Source organism: Oncorhynchus keta, chromosome 19 (genome assembly GCF_023373465.1).
Source record: "Oncorhynchus keta strain PuntledgeMale-10-30-2019 chromosome 19, Oket_V2, whole genome shotgun sequence".
NCBI lineage: Eukaryota > Metazoa > Chordata > Actinopteri > Salmoniformes > Salmonidae > Oncorhynchus > Oncorhynchus keta.
This window is the reverse complement of record NC_068439.1, coordinates 35,362,804-35,373,108: the sequence shown is the minus strand read 5'-3', so window position 1 is coordinate 35,373,108 and position 10,305 is coordinate 35,362,804. Positions and strand designations below refer to the sequence as shown.

The 10,305-nt window shown below is 43.2% G+C and overlaps 1 protein-coding gene across 2 annotated transcripts; it reads left to right on the top strand.

Moving 5' to 3' along the window:
• The first annotated feature begins 1,457 nt into the window (after positions 1-1,457).
• LOC118398135 (ubiquitin carboxyl-terminal hydrolase MINDY-1-like) lies at positions 1,458-8,841 on the top strand. 2 transcript variants are annotated; one of them, XM_035793188.2, is made up of 10 exons: positions 1,458-1,753; positions 2,053-3,651; positions 4,653-4,710; positions 5,073-5,137; positions 6,334-6,492; positions 6,598-6,700; positions 6,986-7,128; positions 7,310-7,507; positions 7,814-7,972; positions 8,650-8,841. In XM_035793188.2, the coding sequence occupies exons 2-10, from the start codon at positions 2,956-2,958 to the stop codon at positions 8,728-8,730; spliced, it is 1,662 nt and encodes a 553-aa protein (XP_035649081.1). In that variant the 5' UTR covers positions 1,458-1,753; positions 2,053-2,955; the 3' UTR covers positions 8,731-8,841. The 2 variants fall into 2 exon arrangements, with proteins under 2 accessions (XP_035649081.1, XP_035649083.1); XM_035793190.2 differs by lacking the exon at positions 1,458-1,753 and adding an exon at positions 1,768-1,890.
• Positions 8,842-10,305: the final 1,464 nt, after the last annotated feature.

The window sequence follows — 10,305 nt, the reverse complement described above, 5'->3', positions numbered from 1 at the left end:
CGTAGGTTCAATAGAGAGGGCATTGATGGGACAGGCAAGGATAAACAATGACAATCTGACAACAACAAAAAACAGGTTAACAACGCACCACACCTGCTTCTCGGGAATAGTCAGTCGTTCCTTTAGAGCCACTCCTCTGGTACTGGTCCTCAATTACCAGGAATGTAGCACTAACCTGGGTGATGCCACGGCTGCTAAAAAGCTCACGAAAAGATACCACAATTTGGAAGTGGTTAGGAGCATTCCCTGACAAGTCCCTGAAATTCCTCTGCTACCTCTGGACACAGCATGCTGTCCTTGGTGTAATAGTTCCAAACAAATTAAACAAAATGCCACATGATTTGAATTCAAACAGCCAGCTACCTAGCTAGCTATCAAGTCAAAATGTATACTTTTAATCACGATCCTGCATTTCTGAGCGTCAAGGTAGGATATAGTGATTAAACTCTAGAGCAGCCCGAAAAACAAAACAAAAATACGCTTAAAAATAATTATAATATATTTATTCAGAGCTCCTATGGCTATGTATGTGTCCCTTGCTTTTTGCCTCATGACAACATCAACAGAAAATATTTCCAGAACTTTGCTATGTATTCTACATTTTGCCAACACAAATCCTATTTATTAGAATCACATCGATGGTCAAGACAATAAATGGAAAAATTAAGCTGTGTGAGAATTTGACAATTATACTATTTTATTCACTTCCTACATTAGTGAGAGCAGGTGTTTATAGTCTTTATACACACACAGTGTGTGACACATAATTAAGCAATAAGGCCCGAGGGGGTGTTGAATATGCTAACATACCACGGATAAGGGCTGTTCTTAAGCACGAAGTGCCTGGATACTAGCCATATACCACAAACCCCCAAGGTGCATTATTGCTATTATAAACTAGTTACCAACGTAATTAGAGCAGTAAAAATATATATTTTGTCATACGGTCTGATATTTATTGTTTTACCTTTATTTAACTAGGCAAGTCAGTTAAGAACAAATTAATATTTTCAATGACGGCCTAGGAACTGCCTTGTTCAGGGGCAGAACGACAGATTTGTACCTCGTCAGCTCGGGGACTCGATCGTGCAACCTTCCGGTTACTGGCCCAACGAGCTAACCACTAGGCTACGCGGCCGATATATCACAGCTGTCAGCCAAACAGCATTCAGGGCTCGAACCACCCAGTTTCTAATCCATAATACAAACACATTTTTGATTTTTGTCTCTGCAATACTGCGCACTACGCAGCAAGAAGAAGACATGATGCTCATGAACACTACCAGTATATTAACACCTGCAGTTCAGTACTCCAACCACTTGTGTCCCCATGAAGATTAACTTCAAAATAATTTAATGTAGCTGTTTTTTAAAATTAATTCGCATATTTTTGCTCTGTTTTTTTCTTCAGTTTACCTGAAATATCTTTGGTTGGCATATTATACGACATGTATTTTATGTATGTAACTTGGTGCTTGACATCTAAAAAATAGTTTCCCCCCCTGTGGCTAATACAGCTCGTGACATCATTGTTTACAGACTGTGGTAGAGGAAGTGGAGTAAGCCAAGTCAAGATTGCGAAGAGACCGTGTAATGTAAATATCATGCCCGTTGTCAGCCAGCGAAGCTCGTTAATGTTGTACAAGTCGGTCAGTATCTTTTCGTAAAAATCTCAGTTTGCTTTTGATTGGACCAACACCTGTCTAAATTTCACGACGTTTTTGCCAATTTACGCTGTCAACTGGCTTTGATGGTAAGTTGTTTTATTTTCTGCTGGTCAGCTAGCAAGCTAACAAGCTGCCACCATCATCAAGATATTTGTTGCATGGTAGTGATGGGCGCTACCAACTTCTGAGCGTCAGCACGAGGGTATAACGTTAGCAAGCTATGGTCAGTAGACAGTTCTGGTGTCACTTGACAGATGCAATATTTTCTACCACGGCTTTATAGTTCCGTTCTCAGTATTTTGTCAAACCCAGGGCCAGGAAGGAGATGTGTTGTTGGAGAATAGCGTATTATTTCACGGACTGATCACTGATCTTTTTCTTGCAGGTCTGGTACAATTTAAGAGTATGGTTACTCGCATTCTGGGACGACGTTAAGATGACAACCATGCCGCGTTAATATCCTAAAAACCTACGAGTCATTCATGTCACAAGACAAGGGGCAAGCTTGACTAGCGCCATCCCGCTCTTCACTTGTTTTCGCTGTAGCTTTTCTGTCAGTCTTCAATTGGTATATTCCCTTGTATCGTCAGGAAAAGCACAACTTTTATAACTAGTTAGATAAGTTTTGCATCCCCCCAAAGATAACTTTTCTCTAGTTTGCAGCTGTAGCTTGCCAGAAGTTATCAAACCAAACCTATTTGACAGGGAGCTGCAGGTATCTTACTCTATAACGTTAATGGACAGCGGCAGTGCTGAAAATGATCTATAAGATATTTGTTGTTAAAGTTTAAATGTGTGTATATATATTTTGTGTAAAGATCATTGTTTATTTTTTTGTTGGAGGAAAGCTTGTAGTTTTACACTTGCACTAAATTTACCAGAAGCCCATGTGCAATGTCGAAAAGATAGCCTATTTGTTATGACATCCCACACTTGAACTGAAAGAAAATGTGCAAGTAGATATTTAAGGCTATATGAAATCCACTCTCTCTTAGTCTGTATGACATAAAACAGACAGAGTGGCTGTGGATTCTGCTGTAGCCATCCATCAACCCCGTCTTGCAAACTAAGGACACTGTTACTCAGGAATGCCAGGGAACTGATCATCAAGATTTCCTTCAGGGTTCACCTATAAGGTCACTGCCAACTTTTAAATCTGTGAATATACTTAATGTAAAGGGCTGAGTTTGTTTTTCTATTCGTATACAACCTAAGCCTGAAGTAGTCTTTACCGACGACTTGGCCTTATTTTCAGTTGATTAAGTGCTACATTGAACATTGCCCAGCTATGGCGGATTCTGGCACAGAGATAGTTGGAGGAGATCTCCTGAGCGTTGTCAAAGATGACTGCTCTCTGACAGAGGCCATTTCTAAAGAGGGCGGCCTTACAGCAGGATCGTCTGCGGCTAAAGAAATCCATGAAGACTCCACCAAAGACCCATCAGTTAAGACTCCAATTATGGAAGCAGAAAGTTTTGACGGATACAGGGAAACCTCACTCACACCAACCACCACGTGTGCGGCCATGTCTGAAAACGGCACGACAGAAGACGCTCGATCCACCCTGCAGAGCCAAACTCTGACAGAAGGGAACGGGGAGAGCTCAGAGGCCACATTTGGAAGGTCGGACGAGTATAGCCAGTCAGCAACCACCGACTCCGCCTCCTTCTCCATCCCCAGCCTAGAGTTCTTTGAGGGCAACAACGGGAACGACGAGCCATTGTCCTCCTTCTCTGCCCTGGGCGTCGAGGGCAGCTCCCTGTCTGCCGATGTCCCCTGCCTGGCCGACGATGTCCTGGCTGGCGTCGCTGCTGCCACAGCCACAGGAGGGGCCACCGCCGCGGACCTAGAGCCCATGATGCCGGCCTACTACTTTGTGAAGTGGATCACCTGGAAAGAGAAGAAGACCCCCATCATCACACAGAGTGAGAACGGGCCCTGTCCCCTGCTCGCCATCATGAACACCCTGTTTCTGCGCTGGAAGGTAAAGTCGGACTGTAGAACCAGCTAGCTGGGACTAATGGGGTCCGTGACTACGCATCTCAATCGTCTTAAGTAGCTTTAGGCATACTTCATCTGCACTGATGTCAAACCATATGATAGGGGAAAGCACTATATTGGAGGACTATTGGGGGATTTTGCATTTACTGGTCCAGATCGGTGCAGATCAAAGAAATGAGCCAAGAGAGGAAGCCACTTTAGGCTATTGAGATGCACTTTTGCTGCTGAGGGACTTCAGTGGCCGCCTTAAGGTGACTGAGAATAAGGATGAGATTGACACACTCTGAGGATGACACAGCCGAGGTGTGTAGGCAGGCCAGAATTAGTGATATGACACCAGAGGGAGGGACGTTTCTAGAGCCAGGAATTACAGGTTCATGTTGGGGAGTTGTATTAAGAGAGGACAGAGGACTTCTGAATCCTATAATCTTGTTTGTACTATCAACATGAAAGCAGTCTGTCACTTTTAGATTTTAAAATCAGGCAACGCAGAATTAAAGTTTATGAAGGGCTGCATGTCTGTGTGAGGGAATGCATTATTTTTGACAATTTCAATTTATTTTGACATTTATTTTGTTGGGGGGGGTTAGAGGTACATTATTCCAATTCATATATCATTTCATATTCCCTTCATATTACATTTCTTCCACATATATTTATTTCACTCAGAAGAGAAAAAGCCCTCCCCATTCCACCCATTCCCGTGGGCCTGAAAGTAAAAATATACAAATAGATATATATGTGTGTGTGTGTGTGTGTGTGTGCATGTTGGGCTTTATAGTTTGTTTCTATGTGTGTTAGGCTTTAGCTGAGATCGTTCTTCAGAGTCAAGTATATTTGTCCAGGCCTCGATTGTTCCTTGACCAGCACCATTCATTCTAATGTTATAACATCTGTATCCAACTTCCATGTTTGTTTATCAACAGATTCTGTGATCAAGGAAAGGGCTTATGAATGAAAATCGTGTGTGTGATTTGTCCCCAGGCCAAGCTACCCGCCCAGACAGAAGTTATCACCACAGAGGACCTGATGGCTCACCTTGGTAAGAAACATGGGAGTGTATTATCTGCACTTCCATACAGACTTTAACACTGAAGCTATTGTATTTTTCACACATTTATACACTGAGGTTGTCACTGGCACATGAAAATGCAACAAATGCATGAAAGTACAGGCAACTAAAGAGGTTGCATATTATCAGGCCGTAAACAAAAGCTCATCACTGGCCCTGTGCTCCAGGAGCCAAGGGCTTAAGTCATTGAAATATCTAGCAGATTTGATCAATCTGACCATTACCATAGGGGAAATAAATTATAACACACATTCCTGTTTGGTCTCTGACTGTCTGAGAACCACATTATCGTTAATCTCCCACAATTGGTCTTTCTGATGTTTCTGCCACAGGAGAGTGTGTATTGTCCATCAAACCCAGGGAGAAGGCTGAGGGAATGGAGCTCAACTTTCAGCAGGTAAACTCAGCTCTGTATTTAACACACAAACACAGCCGGTAAACTCACCTCTGTATTTAACACACAAACACAGCAGGTAAACTCAGCTCTGTATTTAACACACAAACACAGCCGGTAAACTCACCTCTGTGTTTAACACACAAACTCAGGCCGGTGTCTGTCCACTTACTTGACACTCACTTATGTGTGTTGTCAGAACATTTTTCTGAAGCTGTGCGCATGCGTGTTTTTCTGCAGGTGCTGTCTTATCTATTTTGTAGCTGTGTGGCACAAAATCATTTGTGGTTGAGACTGAGTAATTTTTAAGGGGAAGTGGAGTTCACTGCAGAGGCAGAAGCCACACAGGGGACTGTTCTCACAGTAAAATCAGCTGTGTCATCGATGCTAAGCCTCAAGAACAAGAATAAGGAGCTTAGGGAACAAGGATTAAAACATACTATACTGTACCAAGGTGGCAAGATGGTGCCTGTGTGGATGCAGCCAATTAACTTAATGATCAGGTCATTAGCAGCTTTTTAATACAAAGTGACTTACAGTCAGCCTATTCTATTCAGTATGTGTGGCGGATTGCAGGAATCAAACCCATTGTCCTTGGTGTTGTAAGCACCATGATCCAACCACCTGGCTCTGACACTTGAAGCTCAATTAGATGTGCTGTTTCGACTGGACAGCTTTTGTTTTCTGACATCAGAGCTGTGGGTGTGTATAACCACAATCTGGTTCATTATTCATGGCTGAGCTCAGAGGATGGTCGTTCGCTGCTCGACAGTGGTAAAGAAACTATAGGCAAAACCGATGTGGACAGGTATGATTGAGTGCCAGTCTCTTACAAGCCCTTGTGAATTTTGTACTACAAGATTAACCTGCATATCCACTTTGCCTCATCGCACATCAATCTAATTTCCATACCGTACATGTCACTGGAACCGTGGTGTTAACCATATGAGAAATCAATCTAGGAACAGCTGATACTGGCCTTCTGTGCAGCCAACTCTACGTTTCATGCATGTACGATTTCATTCCAGCTCAAAATATGAATTCAAAATGGTCTGATCTTCAATTCACCAAGTTAACCTTCGTTCAATCTCTGAATCGACTGTAATCGAAACGGAAGTCACCCCCTGACCCTGGTTTCCAACTCAGTTTCCAACCTCTGTATAGTTATATGATATGTATTTTTATCTTTGATTCCGCAGAACATGAGCGATGCCATGGCAGTCCTGCCAAAGCTGTCCACGGGCCTTGATGTCAATGTGCGCTTCACGGGCGTGTCAGACTTTGAGTACACTCCAGAGTGTATCGCCTTTGACCTGCTGGACATCCCACTCTACCATGGCTGGCTGGTGGACCCTCAGGTAAGCGACATTGTAGAACATGTGAAGGTAAAAGCCCACCTTTCACAATGAATGCCCCAAATCCCTTGTTTTGGGCATCTGTTTCAAAATATTTTCTTTCTCCAGAGCCCTGAGATGGTGGCAGCGGTGGGAAAGCTAAGCTACAACCAGCTGGTAGAGAAGATCATTGACTACAAGCATTCGGCCAACAGCAGCCGTATCAGTGAAGGTACAGGACTTTCCAAATCCTTACTTCACATACATTTGAGTTGTCACTAACTCTTGTCCTGGTGAGCTACACGTGGTTCAGACTTCAATTCAAGCCCAGCTCTAATAAACTGGTTTTTATTTACGAGGGTCTTGATGGGAAGTTGATCATTTAATCCCAATTGCATTCTGTACTCTCTCCCCCCTCTTTCTCACAAGCATACATGTTCACTTGGCCATTTCCTCTGTAATACAAGCATTCCCCTTGCTTTATTATGCCTCTACTTCTCCTTCTCCGTGCCGTCAGGTTTGGTGGCAGAGCAGTTTCTGGAGTCCACAGCGACCCAGCTGTCGTATCATGGACTTTGTGAACTCAACACAACAGTCAAGGAGGGCGAGCTGTCTGTGTTCTTCAGAAACAACCACTTTAGCACTATGATAAAGCACAAGGTGCGTGTGTTTGTGTTTACCAATCTATAGTGTGTAACATATAGAACCTTGCAGATAGAAATGTAATATATAGAACAGACTATTCTACATGAGGCATGTAGCACGTTCTGTAACGTTCCCTCCACAACATTCTCTAAAACGCTGCTCACTCCCCTCCAGTGAATGACTTTTGACCCCACAGGGCCACCTGTACCTGCTGGTGACAGACCAGGGCTTCCTGCAGGAGGGGGGGCTGGTGTGGGAGAGCCTGCACAATGTGGAGGGTGATGGCAACTTCTGCGACTCAGACTTTCGCCTGTGCCACCCGCCCCAGAGGAGCGTCCCCGTGACACAGCCCGAAGACCTTACGCCCCAGCAGCAGCAGAGACAGATCGACCAGGTCAGTGACCCCCCCACTCCACCACACAGCCTCACCGGTTTCAGTTTGAGGAAACCTGTTATTTGAGAAGCACCCAGATGCAGTATCTAATGCACTACTGAGACAATCTCCGTATCTTAAGCTGCATCTAGATACTTATTTATGTTTTTTTATGGGTAGAACTGCCACGCTGTCTGTGTCTAACTTGATCCTAACTTGAGATCTCTATGTACAGGGAATCATGCATTGATATTAAGGATTTAAGCCTCTCTGCACATTTCCTTAACTACACGTTCACTCACCCTATGGTGTATGCTTGGTTGCCAGGACTACCTTGTGGCCATGTCTCTGCAGCAGCAGCAGGGGGTGGCCCCGGGGCCCCTCAGTGACCTGGACCTGGCCAGACAGCTGCAGGAGGAGGAGTACCAGCAGCAGCAGCAGCAGCAACAACAACAAGGAGGTCCCTCCCAGGCCCCAGCACAGCAGGTAACCAACCACACTGTCTGGGCATATACTAGAAGGAAAGAGACTCCTCTTTAGGCTTTAATTCAATACTTCAACAGTATGAAAGATAAATACAATACACCAGTATAGACCAGTGGTATTCAAAGTTGAGGGGGAACTGCAGTGGGGTCGCCATATTTATTTTTGTACAAACTTTAAGAACTAAAATGTAAAAGTAAAGATTATTGTATGGCATAATATGCAAATGTTTTTGAGAAAGATTTGAAAAATGTAACTGAGTAAATGTATTTATTTATTTTAATTTGGATAAGCAATGAAAATGTAATGAATTGAAGGTTATTTCTTGATGTAAAAATCTACATGTTCAGATTTTGAAGATTTGTCATTAGATTTGGGGTGGGGTCTCGAGAAATTGTGATAAAAAATGGGGTCCCCAGAAATTCTGGTGGAAAAAGTTTGACCACTGGTATAGGCGATTGGTAAAGAAACAGTGCCCACTGGTGCTTTTTCAATTACACTACAATTTATTTGATCAGAAAACACATTCTCTCACCACAGAGCATTATTGTACTTTTCTGGTACTGGGTTTCTGTTATCTTTGATTCACATCTGCTGAAAAAGTCCCATTGATCATCACAAACGACCTACATAGAAGCTTCTCCACTTCCTTACTCTATGATGGTTTGTTTTGCTTCAAGGTGAGAGGTCAAGCGGCGGCCCAGCCGGGAGGTTCGAGGAGACGGGAGAAAAAGGATGATTCGGACTGTGCTATATTATAGCGGCATCTAACCTTACCCTAGTCTCCATGATCTCCCTATGATTTTAGCCTGCCCTTCTTTGCATTAAGCCAACCCCTAACACACACACATATATATATATATATATATATATATATATATATATATATATATATATATATATATATATATACACACACACACAGAGAGTTAGGGGATTGTGCCCCTGCCACCTCAATGCCAAACCCACCCCTCACACTGTTTCCTTTGAACATCCAGGCCAGAAGGTGGCAGTACTAGTCACGCTTCGCAAAACCATAGAATAGAATAGAAATGTCAATTGAGGCACCAGACAGGAAATCCTTTGCAGTTGGTGGGTTGCAGCAGCTGAGTTGTCCAAGACCCATTACAACCCAGGTAGAGTCATGAAACACATCTGTAACAAATGTGTAAAGAAAGCTAAGATCTAAATTAAAGGGCAGTCACTACAGCTCAGACCAGATTATGTATCTTAAAATGGATAATGCAGCTTTTTAAATTGTGTATAGGAGAGCACAAAGACGACCCCCCCCCCTTCTCTGCTACACGCTTCTGCCATCCTCACAGCCTTAGAAAGCCCGGTTTTTAAGCGAACTCTGGGGAAGTCGCCATCTGCATTTACGCCATGGTGGAAACTCGAGTACATTCCTGTCCTATACAGAACGGTGCACAGTTATGCCTGGCTCGAGGGCCCGAGACGAGGATTCTGCGAGCCCAAACAAAGATATGGCTTTGAGGGCTGAGTTCCCAAAGGTCCTATCTGCTAGACTAAGCATTGGCCTTACTTTCCCTGTCCGATAGTGTACTGTGCTGTAGTTAGTAGCAGGGGGGAATTATGCAAAAGGTGAATGGATAAGGACAGTGAAGGTGTTCTTCTGGAGCATCTGTTATGGACGACTTAAGACCAGTAGGGGGCGGTGTTAAAGATAACTATGGGAGTAAGAGAAGTCCCATTAAAGGTCCAATGCAGCTGTTTTTTTTTATCTCCATTTAAAATTGTTTCTGGGTAACAATTTAAATACCTTACTGTGATTTGTTTTCAATTAAAATGGTCAAAAAGAAACAAATAGCTTCTTAGCAAAGAGCCATTTCTCAAGCAAGAATTTTGTTAGGACTGTCTTGAGTGGGGAGGGGAAAACTAGCTGTTATTGACAGAGCGGTTTGGAGGTTTGATGTCACCAGGCAAGCCAAAACTTTCTCATCACAGAATGACATTTCAGGCGGTCTTTTCAAATAGCCCTTATAACTAAAACGGCGTTATAATCTTTCAGAATTTCACAATATTATTCCAACCTCAGTGTGGTAATATATAACACAGGAAAAGCACGTTGACTGCACTAGATTTTTAAGCAAACCTGTCACTTGAACCAACTATAAGAAGTCTGCATTTGATTTACAGTACTTAGGAACAAAGGCCAGTTCAGGCGGTTGCTGCAGTTTTGCAAAGGTCAGATATACAAGCCCTTTTGAAGTAGCTTTAGGGTGGAGGGGCTTTTAGCAACGCTACAGTACTAGACCACACCTTGACGCCAAGTCTTAATCTTCGCCACTTCATTTGTATTTAATTTTTCATGTCAG